Source organism: Peromyscus eremicus, chromosome 8a (assembly GCF_949786415.1).
Source record: "Peromyscus eremicus chromosome 8a, PerEre_H2_v1, whole genome shotgun sequence".
NCBI classification, from domain to species: Eukaryota; Metazoa; Chordata; class Mammalia; order Rodentia; family Cricetidae; genus Peromyscus; species Peromyscus eremicus.
The window spans coordinates 14529003-14545796 of NC_081423.1; the positions used below are offsets into that span (position 1 = coordinate 14529003).

A 16794-nucleotide genomic window follows, 5' to 3' on the forward strand; every position below is an offset into this window, starting at 1 on the left:
ATTTAATAGAAAAAATAATTTTCTGTGTTATAAAGCATTTTGTGTCTGCCATAGCAGATAATAGCACAGATGACTCAACAATGCCATATAAGAATTTGTATTTCTCCAGTGGTGGTAATGCACAACTTTAATCCCAGCACTTGGGAGGCAGAGGCAGTCAGATCTCTGTGAGTTTGAGGCCAGCCTAGGCTAAAGAGCAAGTTCCAGGGCAGGCTCCAAAGCTACACAGAAAAACCCTGTCTCGAAAAACCAAAAACAAAAAAGGAATTTTTATTTCATGAAATACTATGTACAGATTTCTCTAGAATCTAGTGTGAATTACATATTTGCATTTTCTATTCAGTTATTATGGTACTTAATAGTAAACTAATTTTGAAAAGCAGCAATTTGCTTAGCAAACAGAACATTAGCAATGCTTTGCCTATGGTTTGGGAGGTAGGTTTTTTTTTTTTTGGTTTGTTGGACAATTAGTTGGTGTTTTGTTTTATTTTGTTTCTTGCAACATTGTTTAAAGACATTCCATTGTATCTTGAAAGCATAGCAGCATGACAGAGCCAAGTGAGGCCAGGGAGGTGCTAAAAGCAGCTAGTACATGAGAAGGCTTGTGGATCCCTTACTCTGTTCAAAGTGCTCTCCACCTATGGGAAGCCAGGGAAACAAAGTTTTTCTCAGAACTTGTAGAATTTATTTCTTATTAGCTCAGCTGTGTACAGTGGAAACTATGGTCTGTATTGTGTAGTATATTTGAAATGTATTATATTTGTGAGATGACCCAGTTTCCATTTGTGCATTACTAAAAGATCCTGCATCTCCTGTCACTCTAGAATTTTTTTAAAGATATGATTTACACTGTGGGAGATAGCAAGTTTGTAACTTAATAGTTTTTAAAAAACTATCCATCAGCCACTTTGCATGAAAGGAGAAAAGATAGGAGGTCTGTGATATAAAATATTAGGCTATTATTTTGATAAATTAAAAAATGAACCCTTTGAATCAACCAATAGTGAAGAAATTATTGTACATATTTTATCAGTAGCTGTTCCATTGGAGTGGCTCTTTATAGAATAATTGATACTGAGCTGCTTCTTGTAAATGAAATTGCTAGACATGCTGATATTTGGTTTCTTTATCTGCAGGAATAGTCTGATTTTTGCTATGTTTCTTAGGTCTCAGCGTTTGAATTTTGATGTATCCTCTCCTAATGGAATTCTTCTCTTCAGAGAAGCAAGCAAAATGATTTGCACTTATGGTAAATACCTCCTTACACACTGCTCTCTGCAGGGTACCTTCACCTGCTCCTGGAGGGAAGCAGGTTCACTGCTTCATTCTTCTGAACCTCCGTATCTGTATGAATTTGTGGGGTGAGTAATAGTGCAGAAAGCATCACGCGTGAGAGGTAATGACATCCTGGCCAACTTGATGCATTTCTTTGGGATAAAATTCCAATGTCAGTAGTAAAAAATACAGTAGACTTTTTAAAGTTATAGTGTATTCATAATTTCTCAATTTTATATCAAGGAATTTGCTGTCTTGGGTCTATGAATTCTTAGACAACTTTGTCAGGAAATACCCTGGCAAACGGCAGTCAGTGTTTTATTACAAGATTACAAGAAATAGTACATTTTGGTTCTGTACTACTAGAAGTAGAGTTCCCGAGTCAAGATTGTTCTAGTCAATCACATTAAAATTTTTTTACGATTTATTTAGCAATTTAAGCCTAAGAACTACCATTATCCCTAACACTTGCCAATTAAGACAACTTCATTAATTTTCTTGTCGAGACTTTTTTTGAGTTATAAGCATTCATTTCTTTTTTATTTAACAATTTCATACATGTATGTACTGTATTCTGGTCACTGTCTTTCCAGACCCTCCATATTCCCCTGATAGCCCCTTCCTTTTAGTACTCTTGCCCATGTTTGTTAGTTTTTATTTTGTTTTGTGTCCTGTAGAAGTGGTGTGATGCTGGGTTCAGAACTAAGCTTCAGAGCTTGTGGGCATTGTACCCACCAGTGGAGACAACTGAACGCTGCCCCGTCCCCCAGAATCAGTTAGTTTCCAGTAGACGTATAGTAAGTGGAGGCTCCATGAATCCCTTCCCCACCCATAGCTGACTTTAAGGGTCTGACTTTTGTGGACCCAGCGCCAGCACACACAGCTGCAGTGAGTTCATGACATTGCCATGGTCGTGTCATGCTTCCAAGATGGTGATTTGCAGCCCTTCCCGCTCCCTTTCAGCTCTTTGGTTCTTTCTGCCTCCTCTTTGCAGTGTGTTCCCTGAGCCCTAAAGGGGTGGTGTCTTATTTAGGGTAGAGCCTTCAGCCACCCTTTATCTGCAGATGTCTTATTTAGGGTAGAGCCTTCAGCCACCCTTTACCTTCAGCATTTTTCGAAGCCATGGATCTTTGCAGGCACTTCCATTCACTGTAGGAAGAGGCTGCTCTGATTAGTAAGTAGCTTTTGTCTGCAGGTATAAGCATGGTATCTAGATGACTTGATGCTGGGTTGGTTCAGCAAAGCGGCGGTATTAGATTCCACAGTGGGGCCTGAGACCTGTTCAGTCATGGATTTGGGGCTGAGCATATAGTACTAGACATGGATTCCCTCCTATGGAGTGGACCACAAACCTTTTTTTTAACGTATTCAACCCTTTTTTTTTTTTTTAACGTAACGAAATTCAACGTATTTCCATGAGGGAAATGCAGATAAAACTACTGAGATTCCATCTCAGCCCAGTCAGAAGGATCATCATCAAGGATGCAAACGCCAACAAATGCTCTATTAAGTCATTTATCATCCATTCCTCAAGTCCTCAGAACAGGTATTGCTGGTTCCCTGACCTTGGATAAGCTGGAGGTGGTTGTAAAGAATTGAGTCAGATACTGTCCTGAAAGACCTTAGACCAGTTAGCAGTGTGATTACTGTGGTAGTTTGAATAGGTATGGCTCCTATAGACTCTGGCACCATTAGGAGGTGCGGCCTTGTTGGAGGAAGTGTGCTATTGTAGGGGTGAGCTTAGAGTGAGGTTTTATGTGTTCAAGCAATGCCCAGTGTGGCACTCTCTTGTGTCGCCTGTGAATCAAGTTGTAGAACTCTCAGCTCCTTCTTCAGCACCATGTCTGCTCGCACCATGTTTCCTGCCATGATGATAATGGACTAAACCTCCGAAACTAAACTGTAAGCCAGCCCCGATGAAAGGTTTTCCTTTGTAAGAGTTGCTGTGGTCATGGTGTCTCTTCCCAGCACTAGAAACCCTGATGAAGACAGTTACTGTAACTACCATACTAGCCACTGTGATTACTGTAACACAAAACTGAAATTGAAGCTGTTGGCATTAAGAAGCTTGCCAGGTGTTGTGTAGCTGTCAGTTGGTCAGGTTGGAATTTCACTGGAAGTCAGTGTGACTATAGACAGTCATTTTTCATATCCCTTCCTGCTCTTGAGAAGATTTAAGAAGTTTATGACAAGCACTATGTGTTTTAGTGATTTTCATCCTAAAACTTAAGGGAAACCAAAGGTCCAAGTGGGAAAATTTACCTCCAACTGTGTTACCATTGACTTTAACACACGCTCTTCACATAGAAGAATGCAAGCCTGTCCCCCATCCTCCATGGAATCCCATGCTGACTTCCAGCCTTCTGAGGTCTGAAATAACTTTCTTGCCATGCTTTTCCTCTGGAGAGTCTGGCATGCTTGTTGGAGGGAGATCACGTGGTTGCCATCTAGGAGTCTGGAAGATGAAAGAGTGACAGCGCATGGAATGCTTGTTGGGTTATCCAAGGTGAAGGACAGGGGAACCTAAGGGCCTCTGTCCCCATCCTCTTTGAGCTCCCTTTGAGCTTCATCTCTCCTGGATAATGTTTGGGTAGTCGGGAATGGGGTGGTACTAGAGAGGGCTCATTGCTTAATACACCTGATTTATTACACATTTTATGGACCATCTCTTCTTCACTGCTCTGTGAGACTGGCAGAAAAATAATACTTTTGATATGCTGTTTTATTTATCTACATTCTGTCATGATATACTTTGATGTAAGTTTTTAATTTTGCTTCAGCTCTCAGCTGCTCTTGCTGTTACAGCTCAGGGTCAGCACTGAGGTTAGCCACAGTAGCACAAAACAATTTCCTGTTTGTACAGCCCAGGTAACATTTGGATGAGGATTAAATTTTACCACATTTTCTACTAGCCCTAGCCTATTATTTCTAATGAGTTTTAAATTGCTTCAAGAACATGTATTTCAAAACTTAGTGCAATGATCCTTCAGCCTGAGCAACTTAATAAAAGAAATTTCTTTCTCTAAATTTTTGGTTAAAATGTTGCATGCAGTGTAATAAATGTTATTACTCTGGAAACCTACTTCTCAGTTTTAAGAAGTGGATGTTTTTATGCTCACTTTCCATTTGTTTAATCTTTTCCCGTTGCCTCTGGGTACTGGTACCTTTAGTGACATCTGTTGGCTGAAGAGCGCACAGAGGGGAGAAACACTGCTGGTTTTCATGAGGCTGGCCAGCACAGAATTGCTTGTGTTCCTTCCTTTGGTAGCTGATTTTTAGGAAGCTTGGCTTGTAAAAAAATAAATAAATAAATAAACTTTAAAAATAGCTGGAATAAACTATGATTATTCTCTTCACTGAAAAAATTTACATCTTGAGCTGAGAGATGGCTCAGCAGAGAACCTGGATTCAATTCCCAGCACCCATAGCTCTAAATCATTTGTAACTCCACTCCCAGGTGATCCAATGCCCTCTTCTGGCCTCCATGCGCACCAGACACTCAAGTGGTCCATAAACATACAAGTAGGCAAGATACCCATACACATACATGGATGGATGGACAGACAGATAGATAGAATCTCAAAAAAAATTTAAGAATCTTCATCTTGAAGCAACATATGCTTTTTTAACACTCATAAATTGAGTTTGTAAAGTTTTATACAAACCAGTGCTACTCCTTGTGACCAAGCTAACAAACCAGTGGTTTACTCAATGGGATTTACAGAGCCCTGGAAGTCTGTAAAAGTACCACAGAAGCTCCTCAGGAAAAAAAGAAAAAGAAAACAGAAGAGGGGACCTAGCCAGAAAAACCCAGCTACATAGTTGCACAAACTGATTTGTTTATAAAGGATGTCTCCCATTAAGAGAATAATTCCTGGCATACAGCATTGGAAGTGGTCATATATTTACATTAAAGTGTTAACAAGAAGATAGATGAAGGCTGCATTGGTCTTGAAATACTTAGAGATTTTGTAAAATGCCAGCAGGAAATAAGTTGTTGGAAACAGACTATCAAAGGCTATGGGCAGTAGTCTTTGCTTTGTGTATAGCATGCAGATAGTAAGGCTCCCAAAAGTCTTGTGTAGGCAGTAGGATGATTATGCCTTGAGGACCCCAAAATCCAGCTAACTTACAAAAGAAAGGCCTTAAAGATTACTCCATGGTGAGTCTAAGAAACTACAGGTATTAGACTAAATCTCCTTTGCACACAAGAAAAACAAAATACTAATGGCTTCCTTCATCCATGCAGCTAAAGTTTATTGAGCATGTACTGTGTGATACTGTAAGTTACAAGGGATAAGAAGATAAACACGGGATGGGGAGGGACGGACACAGATTCTTCCCTAAAAGACTTAAGGCTGGAAAGAGATTCAAACAGATTAATGAAGAATTACAGTATGCTGTGTTCTATGTTATGTTTGAAAAGTATTCAGATTGCTCTAGAAGCCTGGAAGAGATTTTTTCCTTCAAACTCAAGGGTCAGGGAAGGCAGAATTTTTTGAAGAAATAAGAATAGAGCCCCATGGGACTAGAGAGCTGGCTTAGTGATCAAGGGCACTTGCTGCTCTTCCCGAAGACCAGACTTTGGTTCCCAGCACCCACACAACTACCTGTAACCCCAGTTGAGAGAATCCAGCACCCTCTCTGGCCTACACAGGCATGGAGCACTCATGTGTAATAGACCCACACAGACATACATACAATTTTGTTGTTGTTCACAAATATGTGGGCTGCACAAATTGGATTTGATGGATGAAAATACAAGGACACAAAGTTGGGTCTGGAAGGAGTCTGAGGAGATGAATGTGATCAAAACACATTGTATGAAATTTTCAAAATACTAATAAAAATTTTTAAAGAAAAAAATGTTTAATTAAAAAATAGATATGTAACAGGAAAACTGCAGATTTCAAAATTGTTAGAGTCCTAAGTGAAAGTAAACATCCATTTCTATTATTTATGGATGTGCATGCACATATAACATCTTGTGTGTCTGTCTGTCTGTCTGTCTGTCTGTCTGTGGAGGTTAAAGGACAACATTCAAGAGTTGTTTTTCTTCCCTTATGCAAGCTCCAGGGATTAAACTCAGGTCATCAGGCAGCAGACACCCTGTAAGTCATCTCACCAGTGAGAGAGACCAGCTCCCTCTTCTCCTCCAGGGTACTCTTGAGGAGGGAGAAGTGAGAAGTATGTAGATAGAAGTATAAAGGAAAGAGACAGTTAGAAACAGGATAGCTCAGGAGGGCCTGAGACAAAACCCACCAGCCCCTTCTGTCGCTACTAAAGGGTTTTTAAAGGAATGCCAAGGGATAGAGCAAAGGGCCTCCCCCCAGCACAGCCGAGTGCAGACCATCCTGGACACCTGGTGGCCATGCACTTGGTCCAGCCATCCCCTAATGCAGCCCTGCTGGGTAAAGCAAGCTCAGCTCTCACTGGGAAGTTTTTGTGGACTCCCACATACTACCTCCAACAGAATCCTTTTAAAATAAATTTGATTGGGTATATTTAAGGAGTATAACATAATGTTATGTGATGGCTACAGACAATAGAAAAGATTTCTGTATGGAAGAAGCAAATCAACATGTTAACCCTCTCCTTTTGCTTTCTCTGCTTATGTGGCAAGAGTAGCTAAGAGCTACTCATTTAGCATGAAACCCAAATGCAGGCATTGCTGTTATTCCACATGCAAGTTGGGTCATGCAGGATTATTCTTTCTACACTTGGCTTGTTTCACTTAACATAATACAATACCCTCCAGACTCTCCAACCTATGGCAAAAGGCAACATCTCAGGCTCTTTAAGGTTGAATGATGTTGTAGTGTGTGTATATGTGCTGCTCCTCTCTCCATTTGTCCATCGACAGACAGTTCCATTGTACCGTACTCCGGCTGTTGAGTGTGCCCGTGTCATTAGATGTTATTAGCATGTGATAGTTCTGTGTTTGATTTCATCAGAAACCTCACCCTGGTTCTCATGGTGTCTGTACCAGTGCTGTGCAAGGGTTCTCTGTCCTCCCCTTCTCTGCCAGCAGTTGTCATCTCCTGACTTGTGGGTGAAGCAACATTCTAGAAGGTCTAAGACATTTCTGACAGCGGATTTGAATTTCCTTTCTCCTGAGATTGATGATGCTGAACATGACCCTGTGGGCTGTTTTCCATCAGACTGATTTTTCCATAGTGGAGTTCCATGAGTTCTCCGGGAATCTTGGCTACTGACTCCTTGTCAGACACAGGCTTGCAAGTATTTCTCACTATGGAAGCCACCTTTTCGTTCTGTTTTCTTAGCTATGAAGAAACTTTTTAGACTAGTATAGTCCCATTTGTTTTTGCTTTTATGACCTAAGGTTTTGGTGTGACACCCAAAATTTCTGTGAGAAAGTGTACCAGTGTCCATGCTGTCCTCTCAGAATGGCAGTTTCTTCTCTGAATTTAGGTCCTTTTTCTTTTTTTTTTTTTTTCTTTCTTTTTTTTTTTTTTTTTTTTTTCCGAGACAGGGTTTCTCTGTGTAGCTTTGTGCCTTTCCTAGAACTCACTCTGTAGCCCAGGCTGGCCTCGAACTCACAGAGATCCCCCTGGCTCTGCCTCCCGAGTGCTGGGATTAAAGGCGTGCGCCACCACTGCCCGGCTGAATTTAGGTCTTTAACTTGGTTTTTGTATAAGCTCTTAGTCCAGGGTGTGTGTGTCTGTGTCTGTGTCTGTGTCGGTGTGTGTTTGTGTGTGTGTGTGTCTGTGTCTGTGTATGTGTGTGTCTGTGTCTTCGTCTCTCTCCCTCCCTCCTTCCTCTCCCTCTCCCCAGTGTTGTTTTTGCATGTATAAGCCAGTTGTTGAAGATACTGTTCTTTCTCCATTGTGTGCTCTTGTTAAACCTCATTAAAAATTAGTTGGCTATATGTTCAGCTTATTCCTGGACCCTCTGACCCTCTGTTCCTTTCTTCCAATCTATGTCTGGGTTGTTTTTTTGTTTTTTGTTTTTTTGTTTTATTTTTATATGGTTGGTTGGTTAGGTTTTGGGGGTTTTTTTTGGGGGGTTTTGTTTTGTTTTTTTGTTTGTTTTTGGTTTTGGTTTTGTTCGTTTGTTTTTGGTTTGGTTTTGTTTTTGTTTTTTTAGGTTTTTCAAGACAGGGTTTCTCTGTGTAGCTCTGGCTGTCCTGGAACTCGCTCTATAGACCAAGCTGGCCTCAAACTCACAGAGATCTGCCTCCCTGAGTGCTGGGATTATAGGCGTGCGCCACTACCACCCAGCTCTCCTTGATTTTTAAGATAGGATCTCTCACTGAATGTGGAGCTTATCAATTCAGCAAGGCTGGTTGGCTAGTGAGTTTCAGAGATCCTCCTGTCTGCCCTTCCTCAGTCCCAGCTCTGAGATTACAAACACTGTATCATGCCTGACATTTTATTTGGGTGCTGGGTATCCAGATCCTCATACCCACTGTTTATGTGGTGGGCTGTCCTGACTGAGCCATTTCTCTAGGTCTCTGAATGATTCTCAGTGGAAGAGCATGATTGTACTTACACTTTTTTTTTTTTTAAGATTTATTTATTTTGTATACAGTGCTCTGTCTGCATGTGTGCCTTCATGTCAGAAGAGGGTGCCAGATCTCATTACAGATGATTGTGAGCCACCATGTGGTTGCTGCTTTATAAAAAAATACTTATGTATAATATATAATGTAAAAGTATAATTCAGACTTTATGCTGTGAGCAGTATGAAATTTCTACACTTTTTTGCCAATTACAAGAAAATACAGACAAAAATAATTTTGACTTTATTTATTTATTTATTTATTTATTTATTTATTTATTTAATGTGCATTGGTGTTTTGCCTGCATGTGTGTCTATGTGAGTGTGTCAGATCCCCTGGAACTGGAGTTACAGGCAGCTGTGAGCTGCCATGTGGGTGCTGGGAATTGAACCTGGGTCCTCAGGAAGAGCAGCCAGTATTCTTAACCGCTGGGCCATCTCTCTAGCCCATTTTTTTTGTTGTTGTTTTTTTGTTTTTGTTTTTGGTTTTTTGAGACAGGGTTTTTTGTGTAATTTTGGTGCCTGTCCTGGATCTCGCTCTGTAGACCTCGAACTCACAGGAGAGCCTCTCTAGTGCTGGGATTAAAGGCATGGGCTACCACCACCTGGCTTTGACTTAATCTTTTTTGTTTGTTTGTTTGTTTGGGGTTTGGGGGGGTTGGGTTTTTTTTTGTTTTTTTTTTTTTGTTTGTTTGTTTTTTTTGTTTGGGTTTGTTTTCAAGACAGGGTTTCTCTGTGTAGCTTTGCGCCTTTCTTGGAACTCACTTTGTAGACCAGGTTGGCCTCGAACTCACAGATTCACCTGCCTCTGCCTCCCAAGTGCTGGGATTAAAGGCATGTGCCACCACTGCCCAGCGACTTAATCTTTTTTAATAATTGTATTTCCACCTATGTGGTTGTAAAATAATTGGTGTAAAATCTTTTATTGCTTGTTTCTTTGGGTTTGTTTTGTTTTTACATTAATTTAGTTTTGTTTTGGTAGGAAGAACAAGCAACTACCATGGCGTACCTCTAGAAGTCGAGGATAACCTGTGGAATCAGTTCTCTCTTTCCACTGTGTGGGTTTAGAGGATCAAACTCAAATCATTAGACTTTGTGACAAGTGCCCCTACCTACTGAGCCATGTCACCAAGCCAGCAAGAATTTTTTCACTCAGAAAAAAAAATTAAAATAAGCTTCAATTCTAGGCAGGAATGGTGGCACATACCTTTAATTCCAACACTTGGGAGGCAGAAGCAAGCGGATCTCATTGAGTTTGAGGCCAGTTTGGTCTACAGAGTGAGTTCCAGGACAGCCAGAGTTACACAGAGAAACCCTGTCTTTAAAAAAAACTAGACGGATAGACAGAATATATTTCATTTCTAATTTGTTATTAAATTATTAGGCAATAGTATGCCAAAAATTACAAAAGCAAATTACACCAATTCTGAACTCCATCTTCTGTGCCAATGATATACAGTTAGTGTATCAGGTCACCCAGTCTGAGGGAGCTACACTCAGCCTAAACAGGCAGACTGTGTTCTCTTCTGCCATATCTTTTTCTATCATATTTTTCTGTATCATCTGCTTTTCCTTATTTTTCCCCATAATTGGAGTATGAAGTAGCATACTCAGAGACCCAGTGTTAAGCTCGGTGTTTGTGTACTCACTAGGCATACAGGGAACATGAATTTGATTCCTAGCACCACAAAATAAATTAATTTAATTAAAATATTCATAGAGGAGGGAGATCCAGCAACATAGGCCTAGAAAGTAAAAGTATCCACTTTGGGGTGATGAATATGATCAGAGCATCTTATACCTATGTAAAATGTCACAAAACATTTCATGCCATTAATGTGCTCTAATAAAAACAATGCTCCATTATGGCATCACTGAGACAGCTGTTGTTAGCGGTTTGGAGTGTGTCCTCCAGCTCCTGTGTGCCCATGTGCATGCTTTGTAACTGGCACAATATACTGAGGGTCCTTGTTTTTTAATTATGTTGTGTCTGTTGCTCTGTGTTAATATGCATAGATGAACTTCATTTTTTTTAAGCTGCAAAGTTTTCATTTTGTACAGAATTTTCCATCCAGTAGCTTGAGACAATCGTCTCTGTGAGCTTTATTCATTCATCAGTTTGTATTAAGAACAGCAGGTGCTGGTCCATGCTTCTTGGGTAAATCAGAGAGCGAATTGAAAAGTAATGTGAGCTATGGGAAGGAAAGTTGATGGTGAGAGGATAAGAGTGATCTAGGCATCAGGGAATGGAGCTGCAGAACTCTTTGCTCATCACTTGTGGAATTCTTACTTCCCTGGGCATGAACTTTTGACCAAGCTTATGAATTGTCTACCCAGCATGAATTGTCTATTTGGAGCAGGCCTTACAATCAGAAAATAGTTTAGAGTCATGCTATGGCACCAGTGAGCTCCTGACCAGCAGGTTACTATCCAGTGCTGGGAAGATCATTGAAGTCTTTTCTCCCCCAGTGGCCTCCATAGAAACATCGAGCACTATGAAAGTTAGCCAGCAGGCCAGAAGTTTCCCAGTCAGTTCCAAGTTGATTTCCTTGGCCTGCAGCCAACAGGTATGAAACCTTCAGGAGTAGGGTCTTACCATCTAGTTATGGTGAGCAACCAAGAGTAATGTCAACAGCCTGTAACTGTGAGCTTTGAATGATGGTGGTATGCCAGTGTGGATTCGTCAGATGATACAAATGTATCCCTCTAGTGGGGAATCTTAAAGCTGAGTGAAGTGATGCCAGCCTAGGGAACAGGGAATATATGGCAAACTGGTATCTTTCTGCTGACTTTGCTGGAATCCTAGAACTCTTTAAAAAATATATCTTTGGAAAAATAGCAGAGATTTGGCATTTGTTACATTGCTAGAGTTCATGAAGTAGGCCTGGCTGAAAAGATGACATTTACTAGGCTTCCTATAAATAAGAGCTAATCAGGAGGATGCCTTAGGGAAGAGTGTCCCAGGCTAAAGGACTAGACATAGGGTCCTGAGGTGAGAATGGATCAGACATGTCTGAAGAGCTGCAGAGGAGGTCAATAGCCAGAGCGGAATGAACAGAGGGGAGAGTGCTGAGAGATGGGTGAGTACTGAAGGCCTGCACCAGTCCCTGCTGGGACCTTAACTCCAGGTTAAACAGGCTTGCAGAGTGTTTCGGGGGTTTGGGGTTTTGGTTTGGTTGGTTGGGGGTTTTTTGTTTTTTATTTTTGAAATGGGCTCTTACTTTATCTCTGGCTCTCCTGGAACTCACTGTTGTAGAGAAAGCTGGCCCCAAACTCAAAAGAGTGCTGGTAGTAAAGGCATAGACCACCACGCCCGCCCTGTATAGCTTTTTGAACAGAGAATGACATCCCTCTGGCTGCCTTATTAATTATAGAAAGCATAGGACTGCAAACAAGAGATGAGCTAAGACTGTTGTGGTGATGCAAGCAGTTTGATAGAGACTGACCAAGGTGAAAGTAGTGGGAAATGGTGGAGTACTAGTTATACTTTGAAGCTAGAGCAAATCAAATGTGTCAGTTAGTTGAATGAACAGTGTATGGAAAGAACATAGACAAGGGAATTGAGCAAGTCGCGAGAACAAGGGAGTTGCTGCTAACTGGGATGGAGACGTTGAAACAGATGGGGCAGCTCAGTAGCTCCACATTGATTTAGTTTGTGATGTTGGTGCCATCCAAGTACAGATCTGAATGTGAATTTGACATGTGTTTCTGGAGTCGGGAAGGTAGTTCCAAACTAGAGAAATGAGTGTGAGTGAGGTGTTTAAAGTTACAGAGCTCAGTAAGGTGGCTGGTGGGGGCAGGAGAAGGGCATATAAATATAGGAAACTTGGGGTTGTACCCCAGTATAGCAGGGAAGGTGAGGAGCAGGGAGGAATCGGCACAGAAGAGTGCCTGCAGCCAGCACTGACTAAGGGAAGTCAGACTGAGGATCTGAGGACGGGAAAGCTGAGGGGAGTCATCGGTGTCAGGAGCTCACTAGTTAGTAGGAATGAGAGGAGAGAGGAAGGCCGTGAGTGCTACAGACCATTATTTTTTGAGGAGTTTTCTTGCAAAAGGAGCAAAATCTAGCAGCAGCAGCCAGAGAGGTTTTGTGTTGCTCTCTCTTTTGAAGTGGAATAAATCTTAGCATGTTTTATAGTCTGATGATGATGATCTAATAGATCTTAGCTTGTTCTATAGTCTGAGGATGATGATCTAATAGATCTTAGCGTGTTCTATAGTCTGAGGATGATGATCTAATAGATCTTAGAGTGTTCTACAGTCTGATGATGATGATCTAATAGATCTTAGAGTGTTCTACAGTCTGATGATAATGATCTAATAGCACAAGAAGTGATTGCACGGGAGAGGAGGGGAGACTGTTGCTGCTTCAGCCTCAAGCACAGAAGAGCTGGGACTGGTCGAATTGGCCAAGGGACTGACTTGCTGAGGCAGGGTGCAGCGTGAGATCAGGTGCTTGTAGAAGGGTAAGGATGATAGTGAAAGTTTAGAATTCAGGATGAATTCCCAGAAGATCACATATTTTCACCTTTTCACTAGGCATTAGTGAAAATCATCTCTAAAGATCATTCTACTAATCTTATGGTCCTAAGAGTTTGCTTAACTTTCCATACCCTTACCAATGCTGTGTTCATCTCTTGTCATTTGAAAGGGAAGGATTGTATTCCCTTCCAGTCTTCACAACTTAATTCCATTGCAGCCCACTTCTGTCTGGGGATGCTGGCTGGTCTGAAGAGGCAGGAGTGGGTCCTGTGACCTGAGCACTGGGAATGAGCCTCCTCCAGTACTCCTCCCACAACTGCTCTGCTCCATCGTCTGGAGTGCGCTCTCTCTTCAGAGTGTTCATCCAAGCCACTAAGAAAGACTTAAGCTTGTAGAGCTGTCTGCTAAACACCAAGTTCATTTTAAAAATGAAAGGAGAAAAACAAAAGATGAATCAATATATTGGATTGTTTTCTAAGACAGGAAGCAAGATTGTACATACTGGTATAACGTGTAGGTGTGATATATCTTACCCCTTGCACCTTCCTTACCCCACCCCCACTCCACCCCACACTCCACTCCCAACCCTGGCATAGGTAGGACATGAGCAAACAGCTAAGCTGCAAACCCTTTGTTTGACTGTGTAGTGAAGGGCCGAGAGTAGGCAAATGATACAGTATTGGCTTTACCATGAATTATGTAAATAGAAGGAATTAGAGGGAAGTAACATTTTCTGTATCATGCACATCTAGCTTCATCTTCTCTTTCCCAGACCGAAGCTCCTCCATGGGCTCTTAGACTAGAGAACAAGTGAACTGTGTAATATCATACTGTACATTTATGGGACACTGTCCCACTTACTGTTGGTAAGCACTTTGCATATGCTGTCTCCTTTACTCCACATAAGAGCTTTGGAAGTTATGGGTGTTATTATCTTCATTTTATTGATAAGGAAACAGTGACTTACAGAGGTTAATAATGTGCCCAGATAGCCAGATAGTGAGCATTTAGGTGAGCTAGCCATTCAATTCATGGCATTTTCTTATCCTGAGGCCCTACATAGCTTTGACATGCACCATATCCCGGCCCTGTGTTAAGGACAGGGGCTTTGCCCCTACCACTAATTATGACAGATGTAGTCAATGAGACAGTATAGTTAAGGGGTTTTGCTTTGGTTCTAGGCTTGGGAAGTCCTTCACTTAAGAAAAGTCTTCCTTTGATGCTGCTGCAGAGATAGCAAAGGAGCAGCTGTTAGTGACTTCAGTTTCTGCCTGCCTGACGGGCCATTGCCTCCCACCACTCAGTGCTGTGGTGTAGATCTTCCTCATAGGAGGAAGTGCAGGGAATGAAGGATTGGAACTACACAGGTTTGGGCCATAACAGGCAAGGTAAAAACAATATCTGAGCGACAGAAGAGTGTATAGTAAAGTGAGTCTAATTGCTAGACTTTAAGCCTTTTGAAGGCACAGTCTCCAATTTTGGAAAATATTACTGAATAATACATACTAGAGAGAGCTAAATTCAGTGAAAAAATAATGGCTTAACCAAGTCTTCTCTTTCATAGTCTTTAATAGCAACCATAGGATGCTGGGACACTTGAGTAACATGAGATAGTTTCCTAATTCAAACATATTAATCATCCTTTTGTAAAGCTGTAATAGTAAATTAATGAATTAATTCAGACATGTCTGACACAGTCCAAAAGGCAGGTGTGCCAACATTGTAACTTTAGCATAGCAGAAAAGATTAGGATCCTGAATAACCTGGATGATAGATAATGTACTCCATTACCTTCAAAACTGTCCCATCGAAGTTTCTAGGCTGTCTACTAAACCTTTGCTGCAAAGTGCATAGAGATGTTAGGAAAGTAAGAGGACCAGTTCTGCTGAGGGAAGAGGAGAGCAGGGGAAGGTTCACAAAAGGACCCAGGTGGCCGTGAAGCCCACAGAGCTCTTTACTCCTCCCATAAGGATAGCAGTATTAAATAAGCTCTCGGGTTTCTTTCTTTTGTCTCTGACCCTAGCAAACACAAAATGTGTGAGCACCTTCCTGTCTCCAGAATCACCCAGCTCTTTCCATCTTCTATCTATAGTGCTTTTCTTCTTCAGAAAAGGAAGGGTGGGGTTATGACCTTAATTTATATTTATTTGAGACAAGTATCATACTGTCTTAGTTAGGGTTTCTGTTGCTATGAAGAGACACCATGACCACAGCAACTCTTAAAAGGAAAACATTTAATTGAGGTGGCTTACAGTTTCAGAGGTTCAGTCCATTATGGCGGGGAGCATGGCAGCATGCAGGCAGACATGGTGTTGGAAAGTAGCTGAGAGTTCTACATCTTGGCATGCAGGCAACAGGAAGTGAAGTGAGCATCACACTGAGTGAAGCTTGAGTAAAGGAGACCTTAAAGCCCACCCCCACAGTGATACACTTCCTCTAACAAGGCCACACCTACTCCAGCAAAGCCACACCTAATAGTGCCGCTCCCTATGAGCTTATGGGGCCAATCACATTCAGACTACCACACCTACTTTTTTAAACTCCCAAGCCCTTGCACTTAGTCTGCCCAGAACACATCACATCTCCCAAGGCTACGTAGGAGACTACAATTGGCCCTTCAAGCATAGCCTGTTCTGTGAAGCCTTTCCTACTGTCCTCTACCTAGCCATAGCATCATTATTTACTACTCTGATAGTATTTGTCACATTTTATGGAGTTAATCACAAATCTCTTCACCCAGCCACAAGGAACTCCAGAGCAAAGATTGTTTTCATTCATGTGTTTATCCCAGCACCTCACAGATAGTAGCTGTTAAATAAATACTGTCATATTGCATTCAGTCTTTGTAGAGATAAGGCATCTGTCTCTAAGGTGAGTTAGAATGAAGATGTGTTACTGAGTACATTCCAAGGTAGACTTCAGCTTTCTAGATAAAGCTTTTGTTTCTCAGATGTCTAAATTATAAGCAAAGTCACGTGGACATCCAAGGCCATAACAGAGCAATGGCAGTATTTTAGTAATAGATCAAGAAGGGGAAACTTTCACAGGGCGGTGGTGGCGCACACCTTTAATTCCAGCACTCAGGGAGGCAGAGCCAGGCGGATCTCTGTGAGTTTGAGGCCAGCCTGGTCTACAGAGCAAGATCCAGGAAAGGCGCAAAGCTACACAGAGAAACCCTGTCTCGAAAAATCAAAAAAAAAAAAGGGGGGTAAACTTTCACCCCGACTAGTTCATGCTCTACTAGAAGTATTGGTTCTTTTTCATCTCTAAGTATGCGTGTGGTTACTATGATACACCTATCAAATGTGAATTGGAAGCACCCCATCATCTCATAAACTGAATGTGGAGGTGCAGACCTGTGATCCCAGGATACAGAAGCTGGAGTCAGAAGAATTAGAAGTTAAAGAAAAGGAACACTGTAATATTTTTAGAATAGAATCTTTTTTTCCCCTTTCATCTTTAAAACTTAAAAATTTTAAGAAATAAAATGATAAAAATAATTTTATTCTGAAATTT

General features: G+C 41.3%; 1 protein-coding gene across 2 annotated transcripts in view; it reads left to right on the plus strand.

The window, feature by feature from the left end:
- Positions 1-16794, plus strand: part of Ranbp17 (RAN binding protein 17) — a 321777-nt gene that overhangs the window by 253096 nt on the left and 51887 nt on the right. For both annotated transcript variants that reach the window (XM_059270225.1, XM_059270226.1), the window contains one exon: positions 1167-1249. In XM_059270225.1, the coding sequence (XP_059126208.1) occupies positions 1167-1249 (83 nt within the window). The remainder of the gene's footprint in view (positions 1-1166; positions 1250-16794) is intronic.